Source organism: Ambystoma mexicanum, chromosome 9, assembly GCF_040938575.1.
Source record: "Ambystoma mexicanum isolate Mex_15411 chromosome 9, UKY_AmexF1_1, whole genome shotgun sequence".
Taxonomy (NCBI): domain Eukaryota; kingdom Metazoa; phylum Chordata; class Amphibia; order Caudata; family Ambystomatidae; genus Ambystoma; species Ambystoma mexicanum.
Window position 1 is genome coordinate 1,004,190,660 of NC_090931.1, and position 20,478 is coordinate 1,004,211,137.

The window sequence follows — 20,478 nt, forward strand, 5'->3', positions numbered from 1 at the left end:
TCTTTTGCTGATCACATTTATGTAATTTTAATTAATGTAAGGCTTTACTACCACGGGGCACAATTCAACAGAGTCAAATTGATGCTTATAGACGGATGTTAAAGAGTCAACTCTTTTTTAGAAGCTGTACAAAATATGATGTCAGAAATTAAATGTACACATCTAAGGAGACTAAGCATATTTTCCTTGAAAGTGTAATTGAATACACGTTGTTTATAATGAAATGTGGGAATTATTACAATGCAATAGTGGAATTGCATGTAGTGTATGTTAAGGGAAAAGGGAAAACAATTATTTTAGGTTTCTTAATAGATAACTAAAAAAGTAAAATAATAAAATGTGCCGCTTTTTAAGCATAGACGTTGCAAAGGTAATAGTAAAGTTGGTATTATGTTATGACCACACAGGGGCCATGATAAAGGACACCAAACATGGGCACAACACTAGAAAATCAGAAACAAGTCATTGTGTTGCTCAATACGTTTGAGAAACACTTAACGTTGTGCAATTTGGCACTTGACGACTAATTTCATTTTACACCTGATTTCGTGTAGTTTTTCTTGTAATTAGTAAGGGTGGTACGTAATCGAAAATATGTTATCGTGCATTGGTATCTATTGATTTAAAATAATGTTCATGCAATCCTTACATGGACTCCCGGCTGTGTACATGCATCCCAAAATCTAACACCCCGATCTTACCTCTACATAGGGAATCCTATGCGCAAGTGCATGTATGCCCGCCTTCAGGTGGCGGATAGAATGAGGGCTTTGCGTGGCAACTTCTCTACTGAGAGGTTGTGCAGTTGGATCCATGAATATGCATCGTTCAGCGCAATGGTGGGCTTGCGATGGACTGCCTGCGGGCCGTCCCTCTTAATGCCCACATTTTCCCTTGTTCTTCCTCATTTTAGGAGTTCCGCCCCCTTCCCTGTCTTCTGTGCAAGCCACGCCCATGCACTGCATGGTGTCTCGTGCAAGGAACTCGGACACTCACAGAGATGTGCTGGACCGGCACAAACTCTACACAAGTCCCGGAAACACAAGTCCCGGAAACATCCCACGTGGTCAATTTGTACCAGGAGGTGGTGAGGAGAGGGGTGGGCGGTGTCTAGCGAGTTAGCTGGTGCAAGGGGCAATGTGATGGCCTAGGTGTAAATGCCAAGTACACTATTCTTCATGGCACATAACGGGAAGTGATTGGAAATGTTACAATTGGAAACACACTGAGGCAGGATTGATATACGGCAGTTACCCTTAAAGAGGGAGAAGAGTGACCTGATCCCCCACTTACGAGCAATGGATCAAGTTTAAACTTGAGGTGGTGGCTCATGAAGATTTTATTCAAAAGACAGTCTAGTCCTGAGGAAGCTAGGTGCCAACACTATTGTAGTTCTGGAGACCGTTTGGTCGAAACTGGGAGAAGGGAAGGTCCATACCAAGAATAAAATTAACAAGACGACTGGGACCTCTTCTAGTAGACAAATGAATGTTTTATATGTGGCCCTTTCTCTCCATTTAATTTTTGATGTATCTGAGAGAAGTAAAGTATTGTAGGGTCTCAGACATGTTTTGAAGTATCATCTGTTGGGCGGCGTAATACATGAAGAAGGGTACATGCAACAACCATGCTTTGTGCTCCCTGTTTAATGTGAATTACTTGCCTTGCATGATATAATTATTTGTATATATTGGAAATAGTTACTTTATTCATGAGTTTTTTTCTTTGTGTTAGATTTGAATGGTACGACGTCCTTTCATCGCCTGCAATTTCATCCCCCGACATTTTGACGTGTATATTACAACAAATATGCTCATCGAATTTTTTAGGGGTTCTGGGAAAGGGCAGAAAAGGGTTTGAGGGGTAGGGAATAGCTAAAAATAAGTGGGGAGGAGGGGTTGGGGGTAACCCCCCAAAAGAAAACGATGAGTGTTTTTGTTAGAATGTACATGTTAAAATGCAAGGGGATGAAATTGCAGGTGATGAAATGACATAGAAACGTTTGAATGTGTATATGAATTGTCATGCTGTGTACAGCACAATTTGTTGCGGTTCTGTGGTATTTGATGCAATTGAAAAGTATTTTTTTAATGTATATTTGTTTTTATGTTCAATTGATTGAGAATAATGGTTTTACGATGTTATTATAGCAATAAAATATGTAATTTTTGCGAAACTCTCTGTCCCAACTATCTTGGTCCAATCAAAAGCCTTGTTTTGAATTAATGTAAGATTTCGTGAGACACCATGCTTGCAGTGTTTTTGCTCATTTCTTTTCCCCAGGTGTCTGCGATAGGGGTGTTCCCACACATAGTTGAGAAGGACTTCTTTTAAAACATTGATAAAACAAATTAATAAAAATGCCTAAAATATCGGTGCATGTTCTGTACCTTTGCAAACCCTGACAATTCACAAGTACACTAAATACACACCCACAGCACAACCTCAATACCATTAACTCACACCTAGCATCAAACAATGTTTTGGAAAAATATTGTTTTGTGTTCCCTCATTTGTTCTACTTGTAAGTGGTTTCAACCCAGCACTCCACCTAAGTCAATGCCTAGCGTGAGAGGCCCAGCTGGAACCCTTAATTATATATTTTTATGTCTAAAGTTCTTTAATTTCTGAATGATGTACCCTTATATCACGCCCCTCTCTTTGAATCCCCCCGGTCTCACTGAACCAAGAAGTAGGTTGGTTTGCAAAGTTAACCAGATTTATTTGATGGATTTGAACAAGATATATATATCACACTTTTATGAATTATGAACACGATCTGGATATCACACTATTAATATTTATACATTGATCAACGTTGGGTGATATTACAGTCAACAATCTCTTTAATCAATAGGAGTATGGATGAAAAGAATAATGTAGCATAGAACAAAACTTGGTGTGGGTTCAATGAAATGCAATGATATGAGATTAATGCAGCACAGAAATAAAACTTGATATGAATTCAATCAAATGCAATTCAATCACTCTTTCCCCTTGATACGACTCAATCCCCCCTAATATGCAATATAGAGATGGAAGGAGAGGAAACAGGTTTCAGGAATAAACACTCTACAAATGCAGTTTAATCCCAATTCCCCCAGCAAGCTTAGAGAGAAACAGGAATGATTTTAAAACAGGTCAAATGCTTTTGAATGTGGCTTGTAATGAATGGAAAAAATACTGACAATGACTTTAATTCTCTAAATTGGATTCAGAACTAGTGGGAGCCACTTTGGATAGCTTCAGGTAAACACTAGCACTGATGTTTGAATAACTAACAGATATGAAACTGAATTCAGAGATTGAATGCAAAGAAATAGCTATTTTACATGTGGTGAAATTGAGCCAAATGCAGAATCGCGGCAAACTTGTCCACGCGCGTTAAGCACGATTGCGGCAAACCTATAAGGAATTGGAATGCGGTTTTGGATTTGTTTGAAAGCTGAGGATGTTAGCTTCAATTTGACACTTAAAGCAAGCTTAGAGAGAAACAGGAATGATTTTAAACAGGTCAGATGCTTTTGAATGTGGCTTTGAATGAATGGGAAAAATGCAAAAAATTACTTTAATTTGCTAAATTGGATTCAGAACTAGTGGGAGCGGCTTTGTATAGATTCAGGTAAACACTAGCACTGATTGAATGACTGATAGGTAGGAAACTGAATTCAGAGGTTGAGTGCAAAGAAATAGCTGTTTTACATGTGATGAAATTGAGCCAAATGCAGAATCGCGGCAAACTTTTCAGTGTGCGGGAAACATGATTGCAGCAAAACTATAAGTAGTTGGAATGTAGTTCAAAAGCTGAGGATGTTAGCTTCACTCTGACACTTAAATTTCATTTCTAGCATGTACGGTTCAAAACTTACAGAGGTTTTAGTAAAGGTCGATTTTTCTCAAAAAGAGTCAAGATTTCAAATGAAAGATGCACTTTTGAATATGATAAACAAGGATTGGTTTTACACTAAGTGGCTATGAAGATGCAAGATACCAACGGTACAGCCACCAGTCCAGAGGCGCCTCTGCCTGGTCTTTGCCTGCCGTGACACTTGCCTTACTCAGCAAATATATTAGCGCAAAGATGATTTATCACTACAATTATCATATGACTATATGATGAGAGAAGGATTCAGGACAGACAAGAGAGATTCTACAATGCAGTCTGGATATGTTGGATTGGGTTTGATAGGATTAATTAAGGATACGAGATTGGCTATGGACAATTCTATGCTGAATACTCACAACTATGGTTTTGGAATAGGCCCGTCAGAGATCTGGTCAAGGGTTTTGGACTGGAATCTGCTCGCCACCGGACAGGATTCAGGCGCTTGATTGTGCACTCAGCAAGGCACTCTGGTCTCTGCACGGCCTCTTGGACTGGATCTGACGGGTTGGTTCTGGGTTACAGCTCTGCTCTACCGGTTTGGATCTCTGGTTTCGAGCTAGAATTCTTGGAAAGAAGCAGAAAAACAGCACAGCCCGGTTGTTCAATTGGTTGTGCCCCTTGGAAGTTTGGGGTTAAAATCAGGTTGCAAGATTTTAAAGGCCAGCTGAGAAGGGTTTAGCTTTGGATTTGGGACTTGTGCTTCCAGAGTTCTGGAGTCTGGATCTGGGTTCTTCTTGCATAGTGCTTCGCCAGTAAATCAGTTGATGGGTGAATGTGTGTGTCTTTCTAGGTCCTCAACAGTCCCAATTTATGTATTTCCCAAAGGGGTGGATAGGCTGATTATACTAAGCCCACCCTCTAGGAAACTGATTGGTCAAGGTATTCCCTCTCTCCTGATTTGAGAAGGAAACCAGAGTGTCATGATGTGTCATGATGATGCTCTGTTTATGGTCCAGTGAAAAACCTCCCCTTTGTTTCTACACAGAAAATATATTTTCATGTAAAGCATATTTACAATATCACCAACTTGCTAATAATACATATTTACATTACAGATTAAATAAGGCACGTACCTGTCCAAGTCTCATCTTCCTAAGAGTTTCGGTTCACAAATGACAGTTTTTCACGCTTTTGGTTGGTTACCTAGTCTCTGATCTTTACACATTTTTTCACATACATGTGCATAACATCTGGGCATACTCCTGCACATTTTCAAATTCCTAGCCTTATCATAGTTGCTACAATATCAACAGATTCCAGAGTAGTTTTAAAACGTGAGCAATATTTTCATTTTAACAACCTATAACAATCTATACATTTCAGATTTTTACCAGTTTGGCACAGTTTTCTATGGGTCTTTTTCCCAAAACTATATTTTCTGCAGTTCCAGGAGCACAATTCAGTCTAGCCCTGCCTCCAAGGTTTTGGCTGAGCCAAGAGCAACCTGAGCCTCTTCCTGCCAGCAGCTGGTTTCTGTTGACTCCCAAATTTGCATTTCCTTTCAGTCAAGGGTGTATGTTGTCTCCTGTCAGAGCAACAGGCCAAAGTCCCCTCCCACTTCCTTTCACAACTCCCTGTCAGTTCCTCATCAGAGAGCAGGGGGGAAGATTCCTTTGTTTGGGAGAAACTGTGGAATGTTTTTGAAGCCCAGTGTGGCTGGCTTTAGTTCACTTTTAAAACATTGTTTAAAATAGTCTTTTTCTAAAATACAATTTACATTCTTAACTAATATAACCACAAATCTCTTAATTCCAGCCTTTTTGAAACATAGAGATTGAAATGTATCACCTATATCACTTTTGATGGGAAGTCTCTTCTTTTCCACACTTTGATTTTAATGTACAAGTTTAAATAACAGTATAAGTAAGTGCCAGCTTGAGACACAGGCGAGCGGTGGTACTGCGCCCATTTCTGACATATTTTTCCCATGCAAGCACCTTTGAATGTGGATTTTCTTATGATGAAATGTGTTTCTGCTGACATTATGCTTCAGTGGATTCTTTAAATAAAGTGATGTTTAACACCCAGCAAGGATATTGGATCTTTTGTAATGTTTGAGAATCATCATTTTGCAAATTTAGCAGCCAAGGAAAAACAGATTTTTAAAGCAGTTCTGGGTTTCCCTTGCAATGCAGCACTGCTTTTTCAAGTAGCTTCATTTAACTCTGTGGGCAGCCAAATGATAGGTTTTGGCAGTGAACTCCTGTGTTACCACTGACATAGGTAAAATGGATTGGCGGCCTATTTTTCAGGTTTCCCTGAGCATTTTTCAGAGATTTTAAGCGCATAGATCTTTTTGGCGGTCATCCTGTTGTTTTTGATGAAAACAGCACACAGTGATGTTGCAGGGCATAGACTAGTTGGTTAGAACAACCCACATACTGCTCGAGTTTCCTGAGGTTGACAGGACACGTTTACCTTTGATAAATACAAAACATTAATGCCCACAGCTGCTCCCTGGAAGCAAAAGTTCTCATGTGATATATAAATTAGTAACTCCTCCTGTCATTAGTTTCTCTTCTGAGAGAACACATTTACCTTTGATAAACACATAACGTTAATGCCCAAAGGTGCTCCCTGGAAGCAAATGTTTCCAGTGTGACAAATAAATAGCTTGTCCTGTCACTAGTTTCTCTTGTGACAGAACTCATTTACCTTTGATAAATACATAACATTAAGGTTCACAGGTGATCCCTGGAAGGAAATGTTTTCTGCGAAAAAATAAGTAACTCCTCCTTTCATGGTTTCTCTTGTGACAGTGACAGAACATTTTTACCTTCGATAATTTCATAACATGAATGCCCACCGTTGATCCCTGGAAGCGAAAGTTTTCTATGTGACAAAATAAGTAACTCCTCCTGTCATTAGTTTCTCTTGTGACAGAACACATTTACCTTTGATAATACCATTAATGCCCACAGGTTCTCCCTGGAAGCAAATGTTTGCTATGTAACAAAATAAGTAACTCTTCTTGTTCTAGTTTATCTTGTGATAGAACATTTTTACATTTGATAAATACATAACATTAATGCCCACATGTGATCCCTGGAAGCAAACGTTTTCTATGTGACAAAATAAGTAACAACTCTGGTCATTAGTTTCTCTTGTAACAGAACACATTTACCTTTGATAAATACATAACATTAATGCCCACAGGTGATCCCTGTAAGCAAATTTTTTCTTTGTGACAAATAAACTGCTTGTCCTGTCACTAGTTTCTCTTGTGACAGAATTCATTTACCTTTGATAATTACATAACATTAAGGACCACAGGTGCTCACTGGAAGTGAATGTTTTCTGTGTGACAAATAAATAGCTCCTCGTGTCACTAGTTTCTCTTGTGACAGAAAACATTTACCTTTGATAAATACATAACCTTAATGCCCACATGTGATCCCTGGAAGCAAATGTTTCCTATGTGACAAAATAAGTTACTCCTCCTGTCACTAGTTTCTCTTGTAACAGAACATGTATACCTTTGATAAATACATAACATTAGTGCCCAAAGGTGCTCCCTGGAAGTGAATGTTTTCTGTGTGACAAATTAATTGCTCGTCCTGTCACTAGTTACTCTTGTGACACAACTCATTTACCTTTGATAAATACATAACATTAAGGCCCAGAGTTGCTCCCTGGAAGCAAATGTTTTCTGTGTGACAAATAAATAGCTCCTCCTGTTACTAGTTTCTCTTGTGACAGAACACTGTTACCTTTGATAAATACATAACATTAATGCCCACAGGTGATCCCTGGAAGCGAATGTTTTCTATGTGACAGAATAAGTAACTCCTCCTGTCACTAGTTTCTCTTGTAACAGAACACATTTACCTTTGATAAATACATAACAGTAATGCCCACAGGTGCTCCCTGGAAGCAAATGTTTTCTGTGTGACAAATAAATTGCTTGTCCTGTCACTAGTTTCTCTTGTGACAGAACTCATTTACCTTTGATAATTACATAACATTAAGGACCACAGGTGCTCCCTGGAAGTGAATGTTTTTTGTGTGACAAATAAATAGCTCCTCCTGTCACTAGTTTCTCTTGTGACACAACTCATTTACCTTTGATAAATACATAACATTAAGGCCCACAGTTGCTCCCTGGAAGCAAATTCATTCTGTGTGACAAATAAATAGCTCCTCCTGTTACTAGTTTCTCTTGTGACACAACTCATGTACCTTTGATAAATACATAACATTAATACCCATAGGTGATCCCTGAAGCAAATGTTTTCTATGTGACAGAATAAGTTACTCCTCCTGTCACTAGTTTCTCTTGTGACAGAACACGTTTACCTTTGATAAATACATAACATTAATGCCCAAAGATGCTCCCTGGAAGTGAATGTTTTCTGTGTGACAAATTAATTGCTCGTCCTGTCACTAGTTTCTCTTGTGACACAACTCATGTACCTTTGATAAATACATAACATTAAGGCCCACAGTTGCTCCCTGGAATCAAATGCTTTCTGTGTGACAAATAAATAGCTCCTCCTGTTACTAGTTTCTCTTGTGACAGAACACTGTTAACATTGATAAATACATAACATTAATGCCCACAGGTGATCCCTGGAAGCGAATGTTTTCTATGTGACAGAATAAGTAACTCCTCCTGTCACAAGTTTCTCTTGTAACAGAACTCATTTACCTTTGATAATTACATAACATTAAGGACCACAGGTGCTCCCTGGAAGTGAATGTTTTCTGTGTGACAAATAAATAGCTCCTCCTGTCACTAGTTTCTCTTGTGACAGAACACTTTTACCTTTGATAAATAAAGAACATTAATGCCCAAAGATGTTCCCTGGAAGTGAATGTTTTCTGTGTGACAAATGATTTGCTCGTCCTGTCACTAGTTTCTTTTGTGACACAACTCATTTACCTTTGATAAATACATAACATTAAGGGCCACAGTTGCTCCCTGGAAGCAAATTCATTCTGTGTGACAAATAAATAGCTCCTCCTGTTACTAGTTTCTCTTGTGACACAACTCATGTACCTTTGATAAATACATAACATTAATACCCACAGGTGATCCCTGAAAGCGAATGTTTTCTATGTGACAGAATAAGTTACTCCTCCTGTCACTAGTTTCTCTTGTGACAGAACACGTTTACCTTTGATAAATACATAACATTAATGCCCAAAGATGCTCCCTGGAAGTGAATGTTTTCTGTGTGACAAATTAATTGCTCGTCCTGCCACTAGTTTCTCTTGTGACACAACTCATGTACCTTTGATAAATACATAACATTAAGGCCCACAGTTGCTCCCTGGAATCAAATGCTTTCTGTGTGACAAATAAATAGCTCCTCCTGTTACTAGTTTCTCTTGTGACAGAACACTGTTAACTTTGATAAATACATAACAGTAATGCCCACAGGTGCTCTCTGGAAGCAAATGTTTTCTGTGTGACAAATACGTTGCTTGTTCTGTCACTAGTTTCTCTTGTGACAGAACTCATTTACCTTTGATAATTACATAACATTAAGGACCACAGGTGCTCCCTGGAAGTGAATGTTTTCTGTGTGACAAATAAATAGCTCCTCCTGTCACTATTTTCTCTTGTGACAGAACACTTTTACCGTTGATAAATACATAACCTTAATACCCACATGTGATCCCTGGAAGCAAATGTTTTCTATGTGACAAAATAAGTAACTCCTCCTGTCACTAGTTTCTCTTGTGACACAACTCATGTACCTTTGATAAATACATAACATTAATACCCACAGGTGATCCCTGAAAGCGAATGTTTTCTATGTGACAGAATAAGTTACTCCTCCTGTCACTAGTTTCTCTTGTGACAGAACACGTTTACCTTTGATAAATACATAACATTAATGCCCAAAGATGCTCCCTGGAAGTGAATGTTTTCTGTGTGACAAATTAATTGCTCGTCCTGCCACTAGTTTCTCTTGTGACACAACTCATGTACCTTTGATAAATACATAACATTAAGGCCCACAGTTGCTCCCTGGAATCAAATGCTTTCTGTGTGACAAATAAATAGCTCCTCCTGTTACTAGTTTCTCTTGTGACAGAACACTGTTAACTTTGATAAATACATAACAGTAATGCCCACAGGTGCTCTCTGGAAGCAAATGTTTTCTGTGTGACAAATACGTTGCTTGTTCTGTCACTAGTTTCTCTTGTGACAGAACTCATTTACCTTTGATAATTACATAACATTAAGGACCACAGGTGCTCCCTGGAAGTGAATGTTTTCTGTGTGACAAATAAATAGCTCCTCCTGTCACTATTTTCTCTTGTGACAGAACACTTTTACCGTTGATAAATACATAACCTTAATACCCACAGGTGATCCCTGGAAGCAAATGTTTTCTATGTGACAAAATAAGTAACTCCTCCTGTCACTAGTTTCTCTTGTGACACAACTCATGTACCTTTGATAAATACATAACATTAATACCCACAGGTGATCCCTGAAAGCGAATGTTTTCTATGTGACAGAATAAGTTACTCCTCCTGTCACTAGTTTCTCTTGTGACAGAACACGTTTACCTTTGATAAATACATAACATTAATGCCCAAAGATGCTCCCTGGAAGTGAATGTTTTCTGTGTGACAAATTAATTGCTCGTCCTGCCACTAGTTTCTCTTGTGACACAACTCATGTACCTTTGATAAATACATAACATTAAGGCCCACAGTTGCTCCCTGGAATCAAATGCTTTCTGTGTGACAAATAAATAGCTCCTCCTGTTACTAGTTTCTCTTGTGACAGAACACTGTTAACTTTGATAAATACATAACAGTAATGCCCACAGGTGCTCTCTGGAAGCAAATGTTTTCTGTGTGACAAACACGTTGCTTGTTCTGTCACTAGTTTCTCTTGTGACAGAACTCATTTACCTTTGATAATTACATAACATTAAGGACCACAGGTGCTCCCTGGAAGTGAATGTTTTCTGTGTGACAAATAAATAGCTCCTCCTGTCACTATTTTCTCTTGTGACAGAACACTTTTACCGTTGATAAATACATAACCTTAATACCCACATGTGATCCCTGGAAGCAAATGTTTTCTATGTGACAAAATAAGTAACTCCTCCTGTCACTAGTTTCTCTTGTGACACAACTCATTTACCTTTGATAAATACATAACATTAAGGCCCACAGTTGCTCCCTGGAAGCAAATGTTTTCTGCGTGACAAATAAAGAACTCCTCCTGTCACTAGTTTCTCTTGTCACAGAAAACTTTTACCTTTGATAAATACATAATGGTAATGCCCACAGGTGATCCCTGGAAGCAAATGTTTTCTATGTGACAAAATAAGTAACTCCTCCTGTCCTAGTTTCTCTTGTGATAGAACATTTTTACAGTTGATAAATACTTAACATTAATGCCCACAGGTGATCCCCGGAAGCAAACGTTTTCTATGTGACAAATAAAGAACTCCTCCTGTCACTAGTTTCTCTTGTGACAGAACCCATTTACCGTTGATAAATACATAACATTAATGCCCACAGATGCTCCCTGGTAGTGAATGTTTTCTATGTGACGAAATAAGTAACTCCTCCTGTCACTAGTTTCTCTTGTGACAGAACACTTTTACCCTCAATAAATATATAACATTAATGCCCACAGGGGTCCTTGGAAGCAAATGTTTTCTGTGTGACGAAGTAATAGCTCCTCCTGTCACTAGTTTCTCTTCTGACAGAACACTTTTACCTTCGAAAAATACATAACATGAATGCCCACAGGTGATCCCTGAAGCGAATGTTTTCTATGTGAAAAAATAAGTAACTCCTCCTGTCATTAGTTTCTCTTGTGACAGAACACATTTACCTTTGATAAATACATAACATTAATGCCCACAGGTGATTCCTGGAAGCAAACGTTTTCTATGTGACGAAATGAGTAACTCCTCCTGTCATTAGTCTCTTTCGGGCCAGAACCCTATCACCCGTTGTATCTCGTTGACACTCACAGTCACAGACCACCCCTGAGAGAAACGCTTCCCCTGCTGTCAGGCAACCATCTAGGTCTGTCACAGATCTTTCTCTTGAATGAACGGAGGCCTATAACCACTGACTGAATATGCCACCCAACTGACCGGGTCGAGGCGAGAGCATGTAAAACACAGAAAGCTGAGGAAACAGCCTCCTCCCTCTGCGCAACCCGGAGGGGAACACAACTAGTATTACCCAAGTAACATTTGTGTAATCGAAGCAAAAATACCCGGCTCATTGGTAAAGCCCAGCAGACTGCCTAGTGGTAACGGGTGTTCCCGTTGCCTCTTCGGATGTCTCCTAGCTGATCGGCCCGACAGCCTCGTGAGCCAAGTAATGAATGTCCCTAGTATGGCTTGCTCTCACTCTCTGTCCCGGATGGGGAAGAGGGAGAGCCGCCAACCACACCGGTAGGTGGACGGCCTGGGGTGTATGGGGCGGGAGTCCCCAACTCGACAGAGGGCCTCAGTGCCCTCTGGAGAAGTCTCGGCTCCCGCCTGGATTCCTCTCTACCTCTCTTCTCTTCTCCTGATCCTCCGACGGGCTGATATGCCCAACCGACGTTCCCATTTTCGCTCACCAGCAGAGGAGCTCCCTGTGAACCTGAGGTGAAATGACCTCATACATGTCCCCGCTCCCCCTGAGGGTAGTACCCATATAAAAAGGGTCATGTAAATTACCCACCCAAAACCACAAGCATTTGGAGAATGGCAGACACAAAAAAAGGACTAAGAAATATACAACTTGCTTCTGAATACAGCACTGAGCCCTTTGTATGCTGAAATCTCAAAGGAACGGGGTTTACATGCATAATAATTGGAGCTCTGTTAATTAAATAAAACTGATCCTCAAAGTGGCCTCATACACAACAGTATACAGCAATCATTTTTTACACTTCAGTTGTGATATCACAATTCCTAAGACTGCCTTGGTATTCTCCTACACCTACTAACATATGTGTTTATAACAGCTTCACTCTCACTGCTTTTCTGTAGAGACCCCCTACCAACAAATCATGTTCACCTAAACACAACATTCTACCCTAATTCCCTAACTCTACTTGGGCAGTCTTATAGATGTAAATATACTCTAACCTACACTACTAATCAAAAACTACCTCTTACTTGCAGCTCGGTTCCCCAACTCGCCAATGCTCCTCCAGCTTCTACAAATGTTAACCACTGACTGTTCTGAGCTTCTCATCCCCTAGTTTTCCTCAAAATCTGTGTCGAGAATGGGGCTCTTGTGGTGACTGTCTGGCCTGAGCGTAATCTTCCATTAAACATGTATCTAAACGTCATCCCCACCTGGCCATGTTTGCCACTTTCAGATTATGCATTGCCGCCTAAGTGATATAACCAGTCCAATTAGATGTCCTCATTACAATAGTTTGTGGATCATTTGGTCTCCTTGGCAGAAAAGATGACAAAATTGAACATAAAAATTGCTAAGGAAATGCATTTACTATGATCCGCAAATGATAGAGATGTGGTAATTGCATTAAACCTGAATCCCAAAATCTTCATTGTGTTTACCCTACTCGGGACGACAGTGAGTAATAAAAAGCACAATGAAGGAACATTGTGCTCTCTTTGGTAGTCTTGTTAGTTTTACTCTCTCTAAGGCCCTTTTTTGGCCCAATTTGGTGTTGATCCAATATCAGGTGCTATGCATCAATAATTGTACATGCTCAGTGCTCTAAAGCAAGACAACTTTAACAGTCAGCAATTCATTCCATACGTCTAGTATCTGGTGTAAATGTCTAGTGCAGCACAATACTGATGACTACCAACCAATGAATGATAAAAAGCCGACTGATATCGTGTAATTTATTAGTGATTTATTAGAGACTTATTGTATGTTTTGTTCTTTTATTTTGCTGGGACTTGTACAGCATAATGTTTACCATGGTCATGACTTCCTGGTAAAATCAACAGCATATATGTTACGTATATTTGAAAAATGAAAAAAACATGTCTTCGCCATGATTGAAGCCATAGCAGAGTTTGTATTTGTGATTGTGCTGTTGCGCTCTTATGCACAATGCATCATTACATTTTGATATAATGGTATGCAAATAAAGTATTTGAAATCTAATTGTTGCTTCCTCTAGATTACACTCGATGGCCATGATATCCGTACCCTTAACATTCAGTGGCTGCGTTCATTAATTGGAATAGTTGAGCAAGAACCAGTCTTGTTTTCTACAACTATTGCTGAGAATATTCGGTTCGGCAAAGACAATGCAACAATGGAAGACATCGTCAAAGCAGCAAAGGAGGCAAATGCATTCAACTTCATCATGACCTTACCACAGGTAGAAACTACTGGGCTTCCATTTTGGGGTTGGTTTTGGCATAAAGTAATGTGCAACAATTCTCACAGTTATTGAATTATAATGATCTATTTAACACTTAAATATGTTTGATTATATAATGAAAGCTACTATAAAAGGCAAGAACAACATCAAAAATGTGTTTCCTCAACAGTACATGTAATGTATGTCCAGCGATTACATTTCATAACAACAGAAAAAACTAAAAACATTCTCAATGATTGTGTGCCGTATTTGCAGTGCTAACATTCCTTTTGGTTTGATATTAACTTTGTGTTGATAGTTCATTTAGACAACCTACTTAAGGATGTCATGAGCTAACCCCCAAAGTTCACTGCAGAGTTTTTTAAAAAGCAAAATGCACTGGTAAACATGATGAGTATGGTTCTGCGAAAAGACAACAACCATTATGGGATCATTATACCCTCAGAGTATAAACTTGGAGAGTTTAGCTCGTGTCAGAGAATTTCAGATCAGACCAAAACATGCATTTATTGTGAAGGTCTCCACTACGAGGGACCACTTGGAGAAAACTTGAAAATATAAATTACTGTTTTTAATTTAGGAGGTGTCACCTAATCTAGATTACACAGGAACTCATCATGAATCTCGAATCATATAATGTGACCCAATACTTAGTGCTAATAATGTCATCTTTTTCCTGCTTATGTAGAAATTGTTGTCGATCTACAAGCATTCATCCTATGCATCTATCACTCAGCCACATAAATAGCAGGTCTGGAATTGAAACACTTGATGCCTTTGATATAAGGTGGTCCTCCGCCCTTCTGTACCACATTCATTTTTAATGCTTGATAACAGGCACCGACTATTGACCTGATGTTTCTCATTCTTTTCAATAATGCCCAGAAGCTATTATTACAAAAAGTTAATTTTTGAAAAATGCATTGTATATTGTTCACATTTGTGAATAGGTTTTTGATATGATTCCATGATATACAACTATAAAATGGATATGGATAATTGGCTGATCCAGCTGCGTGAAATGTATTGGAGCTGTGTGTACCAAGAAGTTTTTCTTTAGTTTGTATGACTTCTTTATACATGTGTTCTTGCTTCTTAAATTCTATTTCTCTAAACATTTCCAAAGGATAGGAAGCTGGCATCCCAAGTTATGGGAGAAGGGGATGTGTTCATTGTTCTGTTACTGGGGTGATGTCCCAGAATGTGCGATTGTTAGTGAACATATGTCTTCTCTTTGAAAGCATGCTTATTATTAGGCTGATTGAATATGAAACTACCAGCAGTATCCCTGACTTACTTTTGACTTACACTTGGGGAGATCCTACTCCTGAAATGAAAAGAGTAAGTTAGAAACAAGTGAGAGTTTCTACCAGTAACTGGTAGGTGTTCTGTAAATCGGCCACATATATCTTATCTACAATGATACTTCTTGATTTTCCTTTGCTTCTTGTAAAGTCATAACCCAACTTTTGTTAATTTCCCTTAAAAATGTTGACGCTCTTTAGGAATGCAGATTTCTTTTACATTACACCATCGATTATCAATGTATTTGTTCTATTTGTGGGATAAGGGGAAATGGTCAAGTCCATAAAAATAAGATATCATTTACTGAAGAAACATTCTGAAAAACATGCTCGAATAGTACACTGCTGAGCTGCCAAAATTGCACCCTGGATGACCACTCCATGTTATCCTCCATCTGTTTACATATTGATCTACCCACAGTGTAACATTCTTTTTTTAGAACTACTTCAAGTAAATCACAGTCACAGAATTAAATATTTTACGACATTTCTTATTTTCAACTGGAGCAAATGTTTTTAACAATCGCAAACAGTGCAGCACATCTTTTACTCGTGTATTTTGTGAAGCAATAAAGGAAAACTCACTTTGAAGAGTTTATTTGATCATTTGACACAGGAATGTAATGGTAAATGTGAAAATGATTATTAATTGGAGCCTATCCCCTTCACTCTCAGAAATTTGATACCCTTGTTGGAGAAGGCGGAGGCCAGATGAGTGGTGGCCAGAAGCAAAGGATCGCTATTGCACGCGCTCTGGTTCGGAACCCCAGGATCCTGCTTCTGGACATGGCCACCTCTGCGCTGGACAATGAAAGTGAAGCAATCGTTCAGGAGGCACTTGATAAGGTTGGCCTTAGTAATGGTTTATATGGCAGGTTGGACTTTGTAGTGAGAATCACCCAGAGCTGTTTAGTCGACCAGAAAGCAGCATCCACTAACATTGCTCAGAACATCATATGTAGTATTTGGAACAACTTTCATGTTATTTTAATGGCAGCTGTGCAACAATAATGATTAGAACAGAGAATTACTTGACAACACGCTCTCGTCTGGCAAAGGTTAATAAGCACTTATTAATTACTGCGCAAAATAAGAGGCCAGCCTCACACTTCATCAGGTCGTAGGAGTTAAACTTTCCTGCATGGCTGCTGGATTATAGTTTACAGGTGTGTGCACTGCATTAATATCACATAGAATGACATGAGATATTTAAGTTATCAAATAAAGCGTAGTTAAAGAATGCTAATGTTCTTGTCTAAAAATGTTAAAAGTTATACCCCATCCCCATATCAGAGAATGGCCACGATATTGATGACATCACTTGAAACATCGCAAACAACCTTGATCATGAGACCACCAAATTAGACGTGATAATCCAACATAGAACTCCAGGTAATGTCAATCATGACATCCCTGGAGACATTAGGGATATTATCTTCTGTAAGGGTCATATATGTGGATACCTTGGGAAGCGCTAATCACCAGTGGCGTGTGCAGACAATTATTCCCAGTGATATCAGGGGGAAGGAGTCAGTGGCAGCCGGCATTTGAAAGATGGGTTACCCAATAATGGGTCAGCCAATAATGGACCGCAGTGCCAAGTGGTCGAGCTTAGCATGTGTGGGCGCTCATACCTAACTTGAACCATAGTCACTTATAGTTGAAGTCTGTTTGTAATACTGGTCCAGGTCCAGCAAGTACAACTCACAGCTGTTTTTCATTACCTGTTTGGCAGTTCCATATAACAATAGTCCATGATGTCTTGGTGTGCATTTTTAATGACTGGCTTGTGACTGCAGTCCACGATTGATGAATTGACCTGACTGTTCATTTTCCTGTGATGAATTACATTGTGCTGCTATGAAATATGTAGCATCTGGTGTTACATGTATGTCATTGCAGGTAATACGTTGCATTATGTATAGCATACCCATTGTGGCGCATGTCAGGCCACTCCAGAAAACAAGGACCACTTCCATTTCTGTACATGAGCTTAATCTGCCAGAAAGATCCGACAAAATAAGCACTTTCTGACTTGGACATGGATCACAAAACGTTGCGAATCATATTCGCAAGAACGCCCTTATCAATACAAATGTTCTGCATCTATGCAACTGGCGACTCATAAGGGGTTTAAAATTAACATTCAATTTTAAACTACAGATATTTTCAAAAATAACATTTTTAAAAAAAATAGTTTTATACATTTATATTTTTCAAATTGGAATTAATGAAGATACGTGAACATGTAATTAAAAATAATCCAGGTAAAAATGTGAAAAGTATAGGGATCTGAATATCAGAGCAGAGATTTAGTATTGATATTACGGTAGAAAGGCTTCAAAAATTAAACTGGAGACTCAGAAACATGTGTTCAAGGAAATGAAAAGCAGCCCATCCATATTTCTCAAGGAAAATAGAACACATGCTGCAAGCACAGGAATGTATAGGTTATGTTACGCAGTGAGACCGTGTATGCATTAGTTTTGCAACAGCATAGGAGAAAACTAACACACAAGCCTTACGCTATTGGTGTACTCTTTCTATTGTGATGTCATGATTTGTTGAGCACATCCACATATATTATTGTTTCCGGTTTGTAGACCAATGGGGGCAAACTGTGAAACCCTGCATACATGTCACCGACACGCAATACATCTCATTATGCCCTTTTCCTGCAAATTCCAGCAAGCCTGGCTGTTGGTGTGAGGATTAAACACAAATGGGCCTCATTACGACCCAGGCGGTAAGTTACCGCCTGGGTCGTACCTTTTCCACCATGGCGTAAACTATGTTTACGCCATGGTGGTTGGCGGACTTACCGCCCCATTCCGAGGTGAGTGGGGCGCTAAGTCCCCATTAACCCATTTACCCTTCCCCATTCCCATTTTTGCCCCATAGGGCATAATGGGAGTGGGGAAGGCGTTAACTACGCCACCGTAAATTACGGTGGCGTAATTAACAACAAGGTCCCTTTGCGCCATGGATTTTAACACCTGCTAAAAGCAGGTGTTAAAACCTCCATGGCGCTAAGGGACCTCGGAATCAGGCGGTAAGGGTCGGCGCTGTTTACGCCGCCGTAAACCCCTTACCGCCTGGGTCCTAATGAGGCCCATTGGCCCTTATCATAAATGTGCTGGGCGTGGAAAGAAGTGCAGAAAAATGATTTCCGTGCCTTCTGCTGTCTCCATATTATTTTGATAAGCGGGGAGAGAATATATCAGCACACTTTACCTCCTATTCTTGACTAAGTTTGTTGACATCAACATTGCAATGACAGTCACCATTGCAGGACCTCACACAAAGCACAGATCATTCCTGATTCAACACGTGAGGTGGTAAAAGGCACACACATGTGGATCCACCGGCCGGCGCGCCCTTGCTTCTGCGTGTGTGTGGTCCAGTATCATAATCTCAGCGAGGAATCCCAACAGTTTAAATGAGCAATCGGTTGTGCTCCTTTACTTGGAGTCTCTGTGCTCACCAGAATGTGGCCCATTGTAGTCAATGATATTACAATGATATTATTCTATGAGAGCACACTCTGTGTTATTTCTATCAATTGTAGGTTCAATTTGGACGCACAACAATCTCCATATCCCATCGATTGTCGACCATTAAAAATGCAGATACAATCATTGGTTTTGAGCATGGCAGAGCAGTAGAAAGAGGAACGCATGATGAGCTGCTGGAAAGGAAAGGAGTTTACTTCACACTGGTTACCTTACAGAGCCAAGGAGACAAAGCCCTGAATGACATGGCAAAGCAAGGTAAGTGAGATTCTACCCTAGAACCTCCCTGAACCCTGTCTAATAATCCTAATCAGGCAAAAGCACTCCATTGCACTCTATACACCTAAGTGCATTTAGAGGCGTGGATGCTTTTAGGCAGGCATCTGTGTCCTTGTTTGGAACTGGGAGGGACACGTAAAGGACCACTGATACCCTTATAAAGTGTACACTTTGACCAAAGTCTGAGTTTTCGATGCTTTGCATTTGTTTTCAGAATCACAAAACAGGGTTTGGCTAGCATCTTCTGGAGCACGAGCTCCCGTCACCTGATCACATACGTCAGAAATATACCCTTTACCTCGTCATCAATTTTCAATCCTCTCTTCGTCTTCTCCCATTGCACCTAATCTTTCTACTCTCTAGTCTCCCTTCCTGTTCTAATGTAGACCCTTTATAACACCATCTGTCTACTCCTGCGTTCTTCCATGCCTCTTTCACCACTGCCACCTCCATTAGACCCTTTATAACACCATCTGCCTACTCCTGCGTTCTTCCGTGCCTCTTTCACCACTGCCACCTCCATTAGACCCTTTATAACACCATCTGTCTACTCCTCCGTTCTTCCGTGCCTCTTTCACCACTGCCACCTCCATTAGACCCTTTATAACACCATCTGCCTACTCCTGCGTTCTTCCGTGCCTCTTTCACCACTGCCACCTCCATTAGACCCTTTATAACACCATCTGTCTACTCCTGCGTTCTTCCGTGCCTCTTTCACCACTGCCACCTCCATTAGACCCTTTATAACACCATCTGTCTACTCCTGCGTTCTTCCGTGCCTCTTTCACCACTGCCACCTCCATTAGACCCTTTATAACACCATCTGCCTACTCCTGCGTTCTTCCGTGCCTCTTTCACCACTGCCACCTCCATTAGACCCTTTATAACACCATCTGCCTACTCCTGCGTTCTTCCGTGCCTCTTTCACCACTGCCACCTCCATTAGACCCTTTATAACACCATCTGTCTACTCCTGCGTTCTTCCGTGCCTCTTTCACCACTGCCACCTCCATTAGACCCTTTATAACACCATCTGCCTACTCCTGCGTTCTTCCGTGCCTCTTTCACCACTGCCACCTCCATTAGACCCTTTATAACACCATCTGTCTACTCCTCCGTTCTTCCGTGCCTCTTTCACCACTGCCACCTCCATTAGACCCTTTATAACACCATCGGTCTACTCCTCCGTTCTTCCGTGCC

General features: G+C 40.0%; 1 protein-coding gene across 1 annotated transcript in view; it reads left to right on the forward strand.

Moving 5' to 3' along the window:
* Positions 1-20,478, forward strand: part of ABCB11 (ATP binding cassette subfamily B member 11) — a 329,082-nt gene that overhangs the window by 211,377 nt on the left and 97,227 nt on the right. The window contains exons 15-17 of the mRNA XM_069616256.1: positions 13,977-14,180; positions 16,163-16,333; positions 19,056-19,257. Of these exons, the coding sequence (XP_069472357.1) occupies positions 13,977-14,180; positions 16,163-16,333; positions 19,056-19,257 (577 nt within the window). The remainder of the gene's footprint in view (positions 1-13,976; positions 14,181-16,162; positions 16,334-19,055; positions 19,258-20,478) is intronic.